The 15,305-nt window shown below is 40.8% G+C and overlaps 4 protein-coding genes across 4 annotated transcripts in view; all 4 read left to right on the top strand.

Annotated features, from left to right (window-relative positions):
* Positions 1–7,366, top strand: part of LOC128877474 (zinc finger protein 91-like) — a 79,402-nt gene extending 72,036 nt beyond the window's left edge. Inside the window, exons 6-9 of the mRNA XM_054124798.1 lie at positions 211–266; positions 409–448; positions 1,098–2,054; positions 3,068–7,366. Coding sequence (XP_053980773.1) covers positions 211–266; positions 409–448; positions 1,098–2,054; positions 3,068–4,640 — 2,626 coding nt within the window. The 3' untranslated portion in view covers positions 4,641–7,366. The remainder of the gene's footprint in view (positions 1–210; positions 267–408; positions 449–1,097; positions 2,055–3,067) is intronic.
* A 109-nt stretch (positions 7,367–7,475) lies between these two features.
* On the top strand, positions 7,476–10,487 carry LOC128877030 (replication initiator 1-like). The gene is made up of 3 exons (XM_054123970.1): positions 7,476–7,693; positions 7,963–10,276; positions 10,362–10,487. Exons 1-2 carry the CDS (start codon positions 7,632–7,634, stop codon positions 8,993–8,995), a joined length of 1,095 nt encoding a protein of 364 aa, XP_053979945.1. The 5' UTR covers positions 7,476–7,631; the 3' UTR covers positions 8,996–10,276; positions 10,362–10,487.
* LOC128877475 (gastrula zinc finger protein XlCGF57.1-like) lies at positions 9,210–11,541 on the top strand. The gene is made up of 2 exons (XM_054124800.1): positions 9,210–9,349; positions 10,362–11,541. The coding sequence occupies exons 1-2, from the start codon at positions 9,210–9,212 to the stop codon at positions 11,539–11,541; spliced, it is 1,320 nt and encodes a 439-aa protein (XP_053980775.1).
* On the top strand, positions 11,474–15,187 carry LOC128877033 (zinc finger protein 239-like). The gene is made up of 3 exons (XM_054123972.1): positions 11,474–11,615; positions 13,174–13,361; positions 13,462–15,187. The coding sequence occupies exons 1-3, from the start codon at positions 11,607–11,609 to the stop codon at positions 14,096–14,098; spliced, it is 834 nt and encodes a 277-aa protein (XP_053979947.1). The 5' UTR covers positions 11,474–11,606; the 3' UTR covers positions 14,099–15,187.
* Positions 15,188–15,305: the final 118 nt, after the last annotated feature.

The following is a 15,305-nucleotide window of genomic DNA, read 5'->3' on the forward strand; positions in this document are numbered from 1 at the left end:
GTCCAATCAAAAATTCTTGCTTCTAAATAATAGTTTCCAATAAAAAGAATTGTGATGCCATCGAAGATATACTCATTTGTGTAATATAATTAATTAATACAGAACACTGGACCGAATGTTTTATTCTTCTTCATTTTAATCTGTATTTGTGCTCGTTTGGTTTTAAATATTTTTCGTAGTGTGAATAATAATTGGTAAATATAATTTCAGCGTAGCGTCTGTTTACCATGCAGATGCCAACAAATATGATAAGCTTTTGCGTACAAGTAAGTGGTTTGTTGAATTTATTGCATCTACTTAGAATTTATACATACGGCTACCAGTAAGATAAATAAATCGTAAGGAAAGTATGATTTCAAGTAATAAGTTTATATCGAATTTAATCTTATCTATAACTTTATGTTTCAGGAAATCCAATGCTACCATTTCGAGATCCTTTTACCAGCAAGTTCGTCTTTAACAATTAATCAATAATTGTGCAACCTTGAGGTGCCATAAAGAGAAATGATTGACTCTATTATGGGTATTTGCCGCTTGATTGCACCATTGATGATACAGTTATAAATACATTGTATTGTCATTTTTCCGCGCACTTGAAACAACGGCTCCATTGGAGCTTTTTAATCAAACAAATTTAAATGCAAAATGCCGAAACCAAAAATATTTTAATTATAAAGAATTAAATAATTCGAAGTGACTCGTTTTGTTTCTTAAACGCTTGTACTATTGTAAGAGTTAAAAAAAAGGTATCATTAAAAGAGACCCACCCCAATGTCAAACAAAATGGTAATGCCATTATTGCACATAAACATTTTATGTAATAACTGCTAAACAAATGTACATCTACCAAAAGTATATCTAGTATTCACGTCTTATTTAACACAGACTAAAAATTTGAACCATCGCTCTCATCACCCTCCACGAACACAATGACCAATCGCTTACGTTTACCGCTATAATAACAACAACCACGTGATAGTTTTATTACTATCTTACTTAAACTCACGACGACTTTTAACTTTGAATGTAAGTAATCATCGACATCGAGTACCGCCACCTTGGAACTCTAATAAACGTTAATCGTTTTCCTGTTTTAGGCAGGAACCAGTGGAACTTAAATCATCGATCGCCGAGGCATCGAGGGAGAATTCCAAGAGTTCGTCCACTTGCAACATCTGCCACAAGCAGTTCAAAAAGAAGTACCTGCTGAAACGACACAAGCTCGTGCACGAGAATCAAAAAAAGAAAGCCGCGCAGGACGTGTCTTTCAATCAGTCGATGTCTCAGAAACAAGAAGCTCTGTCCTGTATGAGCTGCGATTTCAGGTGCAACAAGAGAACGACCATGATTGCTCACCTGGCTCAAAATCACGAAGGTTCCAGCAAGAGCAAGTTCACCAGCAGACGAAAATTCGCTTGCATGATCTGCGGTCTGATCTGCTCGCGCAAAGAAACTTTGCGTTCCCACTTCGTGCGCAAACACACGCACCGTTATGAGTTCTCCTGCGAGCACTGCGGCAAAGAGTTCAAGATCAAGGGCGATCTGACCACACACATGCGGCTCAATCATCGCGAGCCGCCAGTGATATGCGACGTGTGCGGGAAGACCTGTCGAAACAGCCATAGTCTGTACACTCACCAAAAGCACGCTCATTATAAGGCGAAGTACGAGTGTCCAGTCTGCCATAGGAGACTGGTCACCAAAGAGAACCTCGATCAGCACGTGCTGACCCAGCACGAGAAGAAGGAGAAGTGCGTGTGCGAAGAATGCGGCAAGACATTCTTCGAGAGCCACGACTTCAGGAAACACATGAGAATCCACACGGGCGACAAGCCTTACAGCTGCACTGTATGTTCCAGAGCGTTCACCACGCACAGCAGTCTCAGTCAACATCTCCTTCTGCACACTGGCGAGAGGATTTACGTCTGCGACGTTTGCGGCAAGTCGTTCGCTCAGAAAGCTGGCCTGATATGCCACAGGAAGATACACTCTGGAACCTTGCCACCTCTCCCTGTGATGCACATTGATCACATCCTGAAGGAGTTTATGAAGAAGTGATACATCCTGTGCCTTCGATTCGATGGAGATTGTTTCAGAATGTATTTGTTGAAAGCGTTTGACTCTTTGAAGTGAAAATGTATGCTATGTTTACGACTATTTTGTACGAGTTGCGTAAAGTGGTCAAAGGAAATGTTAAGAATGTCTGACGGTAAATTATGCGTACTAGCAGGTCATCCCATGTGTTCGTGCCACAGGTTTATATTTAATAAAGGACTATAGAAATTATATAGGGACAATGACTTTGTTAGAAGGGTGACGAAGTATTATAGAAAAAGAGGGTGAATACTAGACTGGGTATATTTATGGATTCATGGCAAGAATATATAAAGTATCAACAATAATATACGTGTTATACTGGTCAGAAGATAAGACACACTTCCATTTAAGTTTGCATAAATATCCGCAGCCTAGTGATTACATTTTTCCACGACACCTGAAGGTATGTGTCGAAGATTAATTTTAACGATAAAACAATAAATGGTATGAACTATAGTGGAAAGGCCTAATATGTCGACGCGTTTAGGATCTAAGGAGCCAAGTGTTTCTTTATCGAGACGTTCGCCATGTTCCTAACATAAATGTTTTTCCAATAATGCTCTACGTTCTGAGACGCGTTACTATAAAATTTGTAACGCTCTTCCCAAGTGCTCTAAATAAAGTATTATTTTCCGTATCGACGTGACACGTTGACACTCTTCACCCTAATCTCTCACTTTCATCTTTCACGCCTAATGCGACACGGTGATCATCGACCTGCAAGATACTTAATCGTTTGTGGTCACTCTAACTACGAAGCTTTACTCCATTTCCGCGTTGTTTGTTCTCTCTTTCTAACAGCCGCGTAACAACGTTCCCGAGGCAATCCGAGCGAGATAGTTGTCGCGGCACATGTAAGATAAGAAAATGAAACTCTGCTTAAAAAAAAGAAAAAAAAAAAGAACTCGCTTGCAGTCCACGTATCGCCCATGGTTTCATTTAATAACGCCGTTGATCGATAATGTTTCAGGTATGGGCTCGATAGCCTCAACTCACGCGGTATCTTTATCTTCGACAAGGAGTCGATGGTTATGAAAAAATGGCAGATCCTGGAGTTCGACGGGAAGCCCTACTACGCTTTTGTACCTGAAGGCGACACGCCGATGGCCGAGGAAGACATACCGGAGCAGTTGGACGAGTCGAGGACGGAAAAGGAGAAGCAGGAACTGGTGAAAGTGGAATGTCTGTACAACGACGAGGACCTGCAGTACGATTCGACAGACGAGAAACTGTACGAGGAGCATTTCCTGAACGGTGAACCCGAGCAGAGAGAAGAGGAAGAGGAGGAGGAGGAGGAGGAGGAGGAGGAGGACGTGAAACCAATACTCCTGAATGGCTCCATCGAGGACGAGAACGACAAGTTCGGAGACCTGTACCAGGTCAAGGTTCAAGGTAGTATGGTGACCATAGAGAGACTTACGGGTGAGATCGACGTGAAGGCGATCGAGTACCAACAGAACACGGAAGAAGAGGTAATATACAACGAACAGGAACAGCTCGACCCAGAAGACCAGACCGACCAAGTGGAGCAGGTGGAATACTTGGAAGAAGCGATCCTAGAGGCCGCCAACAATCGCACAACGCCGACAAAAACGCGCAGGAAGATCTCTAGGAACTCCGGAGGCGCCCTGAAGTGCAAGGTATGCTCGGAGATGTTCAGCTCGGCGATCTCGTTCAGGAAGCACGTGGCGTGGACGCACAAGAAGAAGGTCTGCATTCAAGAAGACGGCGCGTACATTTGCGCCGTATGCGACTACAGGACCCTGAAGAAGAGTCTGTTCGCTGCTCACTTGGAGAGAAAGCACGAGACGTGGTCCAGGAAGCGGCCCAATAATATGCTGTTCCCCTGCGCAGCCTGTGGCTTCGTCTGCAGGTCGAAGCACTCGCTGCAGTCCCACTTCATCCGCAAGCACACGGATCGGTACGAGCACCAGTGCAAGTTCTGCCCGAAGAAGTTCAAAGTAAAGGGCGACCTGACCAACCACGTTCGATTCCATCACAAAGAGAAACCAATCAACTGCGACGTCTGTGGAAAACTCTGCCAAAACAGCGGCTCCCTCTATGTTCACCAAAAGTGGGCGCATTATAAACCCAAATTCGAGTGCCATATATGCAAAAGACGCATGGTTACGCAGGAGAACTTGGACCAGCACTTGCTGGCGCAACACGAGAAGAGGGAGAAGATCGTATGCGCCGAGTGCGGTAAGACGTTCACGAAGAAGGACTCGTTCAAGAGGCACATGGCGGTTCACACGGGGTGCAAGCCACATTCCTGCCTCATCTGCAGCAAACCTTTCGCCAGGAGGTCCCAGCTACGTCAGCATTTGCTCATTCACACCGGGAAGAGGCCATTCGTTTGCGATATCTGCGGCAAGGCGTTCACACAGAAACCTGGGCTGATTTGTCACAGGAAAACGCATCCAGGTCCGCATCCTCCGTTACCCGTGATGCCCATCGCGGACATCGTGAAGGAATTCACGGAAGGATACGTACAGGAGATAAACGCGCGCGAGAACGAGGAAAGAATCGAGGAGGAGTCGTAGAGGGTCGTGTCCGTCGATCTTGTTTTTGGGAATCGGTCTTGATTCGATTTGGGTGACGTTGTTCGCTTGCTCCGGTTAATCGCGTCTTAAGGATCTAGGAAACTGTGCGACTACTACGATTTCAGTTTGTTTGCATATCGGTACGGTCAATACACGTGGACATTTTGGCGAACGCGAGGTGTCGGTAGGAAAGTTTTATCGTGGAGACCCACTTTCGTCCACGTTGCATCTACTCGTTGTTGAAGGGTAAATGATTACTGATAAGGGAACGTGCGCAGCCGTGACGAGCGCTTTTCGGTGAACTTCTGATAATAGTTGAAATACTGAAGTTAATGGTATATACGTTTAAGGGTAGATAATTAATGTTGAAGTCTTGATTGATTTTGTATCTGAGATGATTCAAACACACTTGGCAGGTGAACTCGGTGGATATCTATGTCTGCTTGCTAAATAGGTGCTATTTTTATTTAATCTCGTTTGATCAATGCTTAATTTTATTGCTGCATATTTTGTTTATTATGTATATCCTACACCCTGCACTAAAATATCGTGCATTAAATTGTGAATCATATTCGATCAGTGAGTTAATTTTCGAATTACATTCAATTAATAATTAGTTATGTTTATGGCTTACGAAATAGATTTATTCGATCAGTAGGTGTTACATTTGCAATGTATGTAAAATTATTTTTCTGCCAATGATGTTTACATAACCATTAATTACTGAAGCATTAATTGTCTTCGTCTAAAATCGGATATGAGAAGTCACAGAATAAATGAACGTCACATTTGAGTATGTTTCCTCGACAGAGAAGTAAGGGTTTTATTATAAATTTTTGTTTCAAATTTTAGTTACTCCTAATGTTACTATTATTGTTATTATTATTACTATTATTATTACTACCACTACTATTATTTCGTTAATCATCACACAATTCTCTGCGACATTATCATTACTATTTTAACGATTTAGAAAAAAGATAAGAATTTTCTTAGTATAACCGTGTATGACTCATTATCTTTAATGCTGAGGTATATGCTTATATTCTAATAACTGTCTCTATAAAGAAAATTTAAGTAATTAATATTATTAATAATATAATTGTATTTCGTAACAGTAAAATTTGTTCGTACGTATCGTATAAAATGTGGACAGTTTATAGGCTCAAAATTGATAAACAAGTGGATGCTTCAACAACGAGTAAACGTAATATTTCCGTATCGTTTAATTTACGTTAACGTTCGATTTGAAATGAATGAAATATATTGCATAGAAAATAAGAAATACAGAATTCCAAGACAATTTATATATCATCAAGATCGGAGGATTAAAGACATGGAATAGTGAACAATAATTATTTTTAGACATATTGCATATAATTGTAAGTATAGAGGTTTAAGTTGTACAATATAATAACAGCCTTGTAAATTTAAGATTTACAGAACACAATGTACTCATTCGAATTTTCCTTTTTACGAACCATGTAAAGTCTATACAAGTTTACCTTAAAACGTTTTAAGCAGTTTCATTGTTGATGACAAATTATAACTGATATTATACAAAAATAGTTTCGTCTACCGACTGTAAAAATCGCAGTTGAGTTGTATAAATGATCCAGTTGGTTGAATTTCCTGGTAATATATCGTACAATTCGTGTATATCATATAATAGGATCGTTTCTGATAGCGATCAATAAGATCCACCCTAAATAAAATTCAAAATAACTGACTAATCTTCTTCGAGGCTGAAGCGACGTGAAATTAACATTTTCTATTTGGATGCAGCGCAATACTTCCGCTGAAATCGGTTTATCCCTTCGTGGGGCTTTCTGCTTCTATCGTACGATAAAGACTTCTCAGCATCCAGAGAAATTGGATCATTGCTCGCGTATTATGAATTAGTTCACTCCGTGGACTTGATACATAGGCGTAGCAATGTATAAGGTGATCTAAAAAAGAGAGCTGACAGTTTCGGGGGTATGTAGTACTGTTGAATATAAATAAAATGTTTCCAGTTAATATAGGAGTGCAAATTATATCTAATTTCTGTTCTGAGTTGAATCAAATTCTTTTGACTGTTCGAGGCCATTTCCCTTACTCTGAATCACATCAGGTACAACTCCTTCTTTTCCACACAGCCTGGTACGTGAACAAATTGTTATGATGTTGTTTGATCTTGGTATAATATCTACCAAAGAAAAATTAGTACGTTTATTTCGTTAATATAGTCTAAGTGTAGATAAAGAAGTTATTAAAGAAGTGGATTTATAAGTTGCACAAAAAAGAGTAATAGAGAACGAAGTAGTCAGGCTGGTATAGTGAGGGGTTGCTCCTAGATGGCCTTGAGTCATTATCGATCTTTTCCCGACTATAGGACAGATAGCACTAATTTCATTTAATTAATTTGCGAATTCATATTAACTGGACATTTTTTTTAAATAGTTTCCCAAGTACGCTGTACTCTAAATTCTTCGACTTTCCCTCTCCTCCATTCCTATCATCCTGCATCTAGATTTTATCTTCTCCGCGAACTAGTCCTCGTAAAAATAACTGGAACACAATAGAAGCACCGTGTCCATGTAAATCGGTGAAAAAAGAAGCTCACGTGAAAGAAAGCACGCCGATAACGGCTATTTTTCTAAAATCAATACCTTAGCGTACTGCGTTCGCAAGAACACGTACATGCTGTGTATAGCTTTGAGTTTGAAATAAATATTTTTACTGAGCCTGATCTTTTCAACTACCCTAGCAATAACAATCGAACGTATTCGATCATTCTTGAGAAGAAAATATACGTTTTTATTTATGCTTTGCCTTCGTTGAAATTGAAAGGAACTTGTTTCGATACGCTTGAAAATAAGTTTAAAAAATAGGTAGTTACGCCACGTCACCGAAGATAGGAAAAATTCTCGGGAAAATTTAGAACGAATTAGAGCGCCCAGATAAGTATATTTGCTGTATTAAATCATCGCGTCGAAACGGTAATAATTCATGATTATTTTTTATACATTTCCAGGCTACGTCTGTTACGGATCGTTTAGTACGACGAGAAGGTATGACAAACACAGATACATTAACAGTGATTCGAGTTCCTAAAATTTCATACATCTCAATAAGCTCCGACAGAAATGACGTTTGGACAACAATCCAAAACGAGCAACCTGCGTTTTACAAATTGCACAGATGGTTCAAAATCGAATGCTCGTAGGAAACATTGTTTCGGTGATTCCATTGTCTTAGCCAATTTGCGACTTAACCGATAAGACCTCCTCCTTTGCCTCCAAAACCGACGATAACACGGAAAATTCATTTTCTGTTTTAGCGTCTTGGATCCCTTAAGCGAGGTGTTCAAGATCAGCTCGTCGATAGACTACGTGAACTGGATCAACAAGGAGAACTTTGAAGTTCCATCTTCCCTTCAAGAAGACAATGACGTAACCAAAAAGCACCCCACAGACCCCGCACTGCGTTTCGTCAACAGCATCGAGAAAAGAACGAAGAGAATAACGCGAACAATCCCTCTGGAGTGCGACCACTGCCATCGCAAATTCCTGAAGAAGAGTAACTTAGCCGAGCACCTGAAGAAACACAGACACAAGTGCCCCGACTGCCCCAGGACTTTCAGGCTACGTCGATACCTGACCACCCACTTCGAGAAGATCCATCGACTCCAGGTGTACGACTGCAGCGTGTGCGACTACAAGAGCAACAACAAGGGCACCCTGAAGAACCACTACATAAGACTCCACACCAACAACTACAATTTCTCATGCGACGTGTGCGGAAAGCAGTTCAAGATCAAGAAGGCTCTGAACCATCACGTCAAACAAAACCACAGCGACGCGCCGCCGATCGTCTGCGACGTTTGCGGCCACTTCAGCAAGAATCTTCACGCCCTGAAGGCTCACATGAAGTACAGGCACTACAAGCCGGAGTTTATCTGCAGAATCTGCAGACGGGGTATGACCACGCAGGAGAACTTGGAGCAACACTTGACGTGGCACGAGACCAGGGAGAAGGTGCTATGTCCGACATGCGGGAAGAGGTTTCGAGGACGCGATCTCGACTCCCATATGCGGGTTCACACGGGGGTCAAGCCCTTCCCGTGCCCGGTCTGCGGCAAGTCGTTCAGAAGGCAGACTGCTCAGGAGCAACACGTTCTCATACACACGGGAAAGAGGCCGTACGTCTGCGACATATGTGGACAGGCGTTCGCGCAGAAGCCAGGATTGATTTGTCATAGGAAACGGCACCCTGGACCACTCCCGCCCCTACCTGTTGTGTCCATCAAGAACATCGTCACGGAGTTCACTAAGGAGTACACTATGAAGAATACGATCATTAAAATGGAGTGAACTAGAGGAGTTTATGGATCGGAGATAGGGGCGAACTCTGACGAGGGACTATTTGGGAGACCGAAAAGTAATGTCATTTCTTTTACATTAAGTTCAAACGAATACATTCTTAACAAGTTTCTATTTTTTATGAATTATGTAATCCCCCTCGTCATCAACGGCCTTTTGTCATATAGCCTGCAAATTTTCAATGGCAGGACGATAAAAATCAATGATGAGTGATGAACGAGTATTGAGATTCGCAAAAACGACATTACTTTATAGTCCACCTAATATTTGGGATATGATCACGCGCTGTGGTAGTTTTGACGAAACTGGTCAGGGTTGTAGAACAGACAAAAATAAGAGACATTTGTTCTTTTTTTAGCTGTTGTAATCTGAAGTAAAGTTGCCTTTTGACGGGTATTGTAACTCAGGTCGGAGGATTGAAACTACCCCTAAAGTTTTAGTCGTCTGATGATATGTTGAAGACTACTGGAAGACTACTTTTTTATACAAGTACTATACGTAAACGTGACTTCGTTGACAATTCAAGCAACAAAGAGTTCTCCAGAAGGGACTCTAGGATTTTATTTTTTTAATCAAAAGCAGATGACATGCAACATACTCGATTCACTTATTCTAAATTAATGTACACATGATTACAATTAAATGTGAATGATGGCGTCGTTTATCCACTGCACCGATAAAAAACAAAATTTTAATTTTCTAATTTTGATAATACGGAAATTGATAAAACCTCAATTGTTTTTTTTCTCTGATAGCTTGTCCCTCTCAGTGTGATGGACAGTTGCGAATGGATTTTTTTAATAATTTTGTACTCCTTTTAGCGCCATTGATAGGAGACCATACCAATAACGCATACGCAAATTTTTCTAGTACTTTAAGATTTTCAATGATACCCCTGTACTTTTCTTTTTATTGTTAACGCCGCAATTTTTACCATTTCAAATGTTGTTTATAAGTGTTGTTTGTACCTTTTACTGTATCACGAAATTTTCAATAAAATTATACATCATAAGAATTATGATTAAAAATAACGTGTACCTAATTGGATTTCATAAGTTATGAAAAATAACGAACGATGAGCTAAAATCCACTCCAAACAGTCGATACAAGTATTCGATAATACTGCTACCGTATTTCTCTCAATAATTACGTAATTCTTCATAGTTCGCCAATATTAACAATTCCATCACTCCCGATAGTCAGAGCTTCTCTGTTCGTTACGAATGAATTTATAAATGACCGTGAACTATCCGTCTACTATAAATAATTCAAGTGAGTAGTCTCTGTATTTAATCGCATTTATCGTGCCACGTGTGTCGTATTTTAACGGGAACGAATCTGCTTTAATCTGTTTTAGTTTCCCGCCGACGGATCCCCTGAACGATCCTCTGAAAGACACGAACAGCCTGGACGAGTTCTGTCATATCAAAATAGAGAACTCTTACTCCCTAACGGAGTACCCAACGTCGCCAGGAAAGCCACGCAAAACCCTCGCGAACGAGAAGAATAATTCAAGTCCACTTAAAAAAAATCTAATTCACGTTGGAAAAAACAACGCTCAATGGATGCTGAATCTCAGTCACAGAGGCATTCCACCAAAAGTACCTCCGATCGAATCCGTTTTTCGCCTGGAATGCGACCACTGCGGCAGGAAGTTCTTTCGAAAGGGTCACCTGAGATCGCACATGAAGAAACACAAGCATGGCTGCAACAGGTGCGAAGAGACGTTCCTACTGAAGAAAGAGTTGAGGCAACACGTGGAAGAAAAGCACGGCTCGGTGATCTATCCGTGCACCATTTGCGAGTACAAGAGCAACAACAAGTGGACCTTGAGGGACCACATTGTTCGCAGGCACAGCACCAGCTACGATCACGCTTGTCCCATCTGCAACAGGAAGTTCAAGATCAAGAACGACATGAAACAGCACGCCAAACAGGTGCACAACAATGGGCCACCTCTCACGTGCCACATATGCGGCCAGGCCAGCAAGAGTCGTCCAGCTCTGAAGGCGCACATGAGATACAGACATTATATTCCTGATTTCGAGTGTCACATATGCAAACGACGACTGACCTCTCAGAGCAGGCTGGAACAACACCTGCTCTGGCACCAGACCAGGGAGAAAGTGATCTGCTCCACCTGTGGGAAGACTTTCGGCCACAAGAGGGACCTGGACATCCACGCGAGGATCCACGAGGGCATCAGGCCCTACGTTTGTCCCGTTTGCGGGAAAGCGTTCTCGAGGAGGACTGCTCAGGAACAGCATACGCTGATACACACGGGCCTCAGGCCGTACATCTGTGATATATGCGGACAGGCGTTCACTCAGAAGCCAGGACTCATCTGTCATAGGAAACGACATCCTGGCCCACTGCCGCCGCTACCTGTGATCTCTGTTAGGAGGCTCATCACCGAGTTCACTCGAGATTTGAACACCACTGCCACGAATATGGACGAAGTTGAGGATAAAAATGCTGATGATGTGGAAGAAAGGAGGGTCGAGGAAGTCGATGAAAAGAAGGTGGAAGTGAAGTGAAGGTTGTGCGAGGTGGAACTTCTTTGTTGGTCAAAACGCGTTGACTGCATTGCTAAATTCTGCGGATGGCAGAAGTAGGTTGTTACAATGGTCTATGAAGACTATTTTTTATGTTTTATATTATTTGTAACGTGATTACTCACGTTAGTATCGAAGGGAAAGTCTGGGTTGAGTCCAGGTTTGGATTGAGGGTAATAAAAAGTAGCATTTATTATTTTAATGCTGTGCATGATTGAAGAAGTAAGACATTTACATAAACAACAGAATTTCTTTTTAATGATACGACTATTGTACGAATTAGGATTTTTAATAAATAATGAAAAGAATTGGGAGCTTTAGAAATTTGTTGTCTTTATGGTAGTCAGCGGGTTAAAAAATGGCTCTGTGAGATTTCATAAATGTTGTGGGTTCAGACTCGTTATTATTTGTTGAACACTTTGTTGAGATTCGCGGTTCTGATACATATCTCTTGAATTTATTTACGAAATTTCTACGTGTGAACTTCAAAGGTTCAAGAAAATAATTTTACATACTTCGTTTGTAAACAAGGAGTCGAATTCGAGTACTACGCGGAAAGTACCTACATTATTTTTTATCAATTGGTACAAATACGGACGATAACTTGAGAGAGTGTAATGAAATAATGATTAAATGTATAGACGAATTGTGATTATATCCTGCAGAATGAATAATTCTTTTAGGTAAAATATTAGCATAGTGTTAAATACAATCGCAACATCTATATATGTATTAAAAAACTTTTTGGAATGAGAGACAGAGGTATATTAATTACGTTTATTTTTCTTCTTGTTTTTGTTCCCACTATTTGCATAAAGTTGTAAAATATTGATGTTAAGAATTCAAGATTTACATTGTAAATAAGATGAATGCATTTATTAAACTGGTAGGTGATACGTAAATTGTTCTTTTATTTCATTTAGTTTAAACAATCTATCGATTGAGAATACATTGTCCAAAATGATGATTAATGGAAATGACACGTCATCGAACGTGGGTAGGTATGAATTCAAAATAACATCAAGTTCAAATCATAAGAAAACCCCTCAGTTACATAACACTACAATTTATAGAGTTCAGTGACAAAATGGGCTTGCGGCATTATAGTTTGCGAGCATGAAATTGGCAATGAGGTATAGCGACAGTTGCCAAAAGCTTGTAAGAAAATAGTGCAGCTGTTCTGTTTATCTTAATGGTAATTCGTGAATTTTCGAAGTAGCGTTTTAAATCGAAGATAAATAACACTCTGGACGTTCATTCTGAGATTTCTAAGGACAATTTATCAAGTTAGGAAAGTATACAACAGTTTTGAATCCATCAAAAATCCAAAAATACTTCTTAACAGTGAAAATGAAAATCATCGTTACCTGGCAGTTACCCATTTTCAATTAAATATTAATAAACATAGCTGGACAGAGTAAGTCTAGCTTATTCTGAACTTTGAGAAGGAGAAAAATCGTTCAATTCGAAAAGTACTTCCAACGAATTAAGTGCTACATTTACAGAGTTTACAATCGCTAATAGAAGAAGGATTATTTTCCACCATGAAAACGTTGTACTACAATCTCGTTTCCTCGCGATTCCACGCATACTTCATGAACGCCCCTGTTTCAGATCACGAAGAGGAGCCCCGCGAGCGGTCCACGAGTGCGTGAAGTGTGGAGCCTGCTTCTGTCACACGAGGAAGCTGGTGGAGCACCTGAAGAACCTACACGGGATCGACAAAGCCTTCAGCTGCGACGAATGCGGCAAAACATTCAGGAGTCCCATGAACATAGCCCGCCACAAGTTGATCCACACAGGTTTGAAGCGGTTCGCCTGCGATCTCTGCGATTACAGGTCCAATCAGAAGTCGAATCTCGAGAGCCACCGTAGACGACACACGAAGGATTACTCTTTCAGATGCCAGGAGTGCCAAAAAGGCTTCTTCCTGAAGACGGAGTACCTGGAGCACGTGAACGTCCATACGAGGAAGCAGTTGTTCCGATGCGACCACTGCGGCAAGACTTACCCTTACAAGAAGAATCTAACCGCTCACTTGAAACGTCAACACGCGGATGTTCTGCCCCCAGAGCCCACAAAGAACGACGCAAGGCGCAAGCACGTCTGCAAGGTCTGTCTGGAAGGCTTCGTGCAGAAGCTGACGTTGGAAAGGCACTTGAAGAAGCAGCACGGATTGCGCGACAAGGCGAAACATTTGTGCGACCTATGTGGAGCAGTGTTGTCCTCGAAGAGGAGGCTGATGGTGCACAGACGTGCTCACGTGAACGAGAAAATCGCCAAGTGCGATCTCTGCGACAAAGAGTTCGCCAGCAGAGAGAACCTGACCATTCATCGACGTGTACACACCGGCGAAAAGCCACACGTCTGTTCGCAATGTGGCAGAGGATTCGCGCAAAGGACGTCTTTGATCCTGCATCTCAGGTACCACTCAGGGGAGAGACCGTACCAATGCACCGATTGTGGAAAGGGATTCATATCTGGCAGCTTCCTCAAGAAGCATCGCAAGATACACGAGAAATCGCAGCTCGAAACTTGATCGTCGTTAGAAGAAGGCGGTAAACGATACATAGTTTGAACTTACGATTTGTGTTAAGAAATTGTTTTAATAAAAATGTTGAACTACACTGAGGCTTCTATTTTATTAACGAACGTCTCCAGGTTGCGATTTAGAGTCGATATATGGGGTTGTTTAGAGTAATTCCGGACAACTTTTTATAACTGTAATTAAATTTTGTAAAAGTGATGTGAAAATTGTTAGGTTCGTTTTGAAAGGAAATAAGTTAACTATACTTATACAGGGTGAGGAAGGTAAACTGTTACAGAGCGATAATGCCTAAACTATCGTAGCTACACACACTTCACAAAAGTTACACTTCGCGGCTTTACACTTCCACTCACTCACTTTTTATTTCCAAAGGTTTTGTTACAAGTTCGCAGCCATTAGCTCGCTATTACTCGCGACGAAGAATTGTTCGTCGCGAGTAATACCGATTACCAGGTCTCACTATGTGGAGGTTGCTGCGACTGGAGACCTGGAGATGGTCTTGGTGGCCTTGGTACAGCCTCAGGTCATATAACCTATATATGATATTTATATATATTTATTATATATAATCTATAGGTTATATAACATATAACATCAACCAATGGTCATATAAAATAGAGCCCCTCGAACCTTTTAACTTTTTGCTGTAAGATTTTTTTGTATCCACGATAATTCAGACATCATCGGTCTGTAATAGTTTAGCTATCTCACTCAGTATACTTGTTAGTATTGTAGATAACACATATATTTCTGGTGACGCTTGAGAATATTTTTAAATAAATTTGATCTTACTTGTTTTACTTCTCCTAAAGTTACACCCTAATCATTAGTCAAGAGAATAATATTATAAATATTTTGTCCGTACATTATGTATATAACAAAAATATATATTTCTTTCCATTTTCCCTGATTGGAATTACTCTACTTCACCCCACGCGCATTTACAAAAGCATCGAAAGTCTCATCTTCTCTCTTTTTCTTTTAACAGGAAATTCTGAATATTAATACGATTTTATGATTTTTGAAAGCATACATGATGCTTTATGTAAATGTGTATTGTTGTCAATGAAGGATCCCTAATTCCAGCCACTGGATCGATGATCATGACGAGCTTACCAGCTGCGAAGATTTCAGAATCAAAAGCGAGGACGTTCTTCTCGATCCAGCACAGAAGTGAGTTTAACAACACGTTTTACCA

The sequence above is a fragment of the Hylaeus volcanicus genome, chromosome 5 (assembly GCF_026283585.1).
Source record: "Hylaeus volcanicus isolate JK05 chromosome 5, UHH_iyHylVolc1.0_haploid, whole genome shotgun sequence".
NCBI classification, from domain to species: domain Eukaryota; kingdom Metazoa; phylum Arthropoda; class Insecta; order Hymenoptera; family Colletidae; genus Hylaeus; species Hylaeus volcanicus.

Coding starts and splice junctions, on each gene's coding strand:
- LOC128877030 (XM_054123970.1), top strand. CDS start 7,632: ATGATTATTTTTTATACATTTCCAGGCTACGTCTGTTACGGATCGTTT. Junction 7,694..7,962: donor TCGTTTAGTACGACGAGAAG/GTATGACAAACA, acceptor TTTCTGTTTTAG/CGTCTTGGATCCCTTAAGCG.
- LOC128877475 (XM_054124800.1), top strand. CDS start 9,210: ATGAGTGATGAACGAGTATTGAGATTCGCAAAAACGACATTACTTTAT. Junction 9,350..10,361: donor GACAAAAATAAGAGACATTT/GTTCTTTTTTTA, acceptor AATCTGTTTTAG/TTTCCCGCCGACGGATCCCC.
- LOC128877033 (XM_054123972.1), top strand. Junction 13,362..13,461: donor CCACAAGTTGATCCACACAG/GTTTGAAGCGGT, acceptor TTACTCTTTCAG/ATGCCAGGAGTGCCAAAAAG.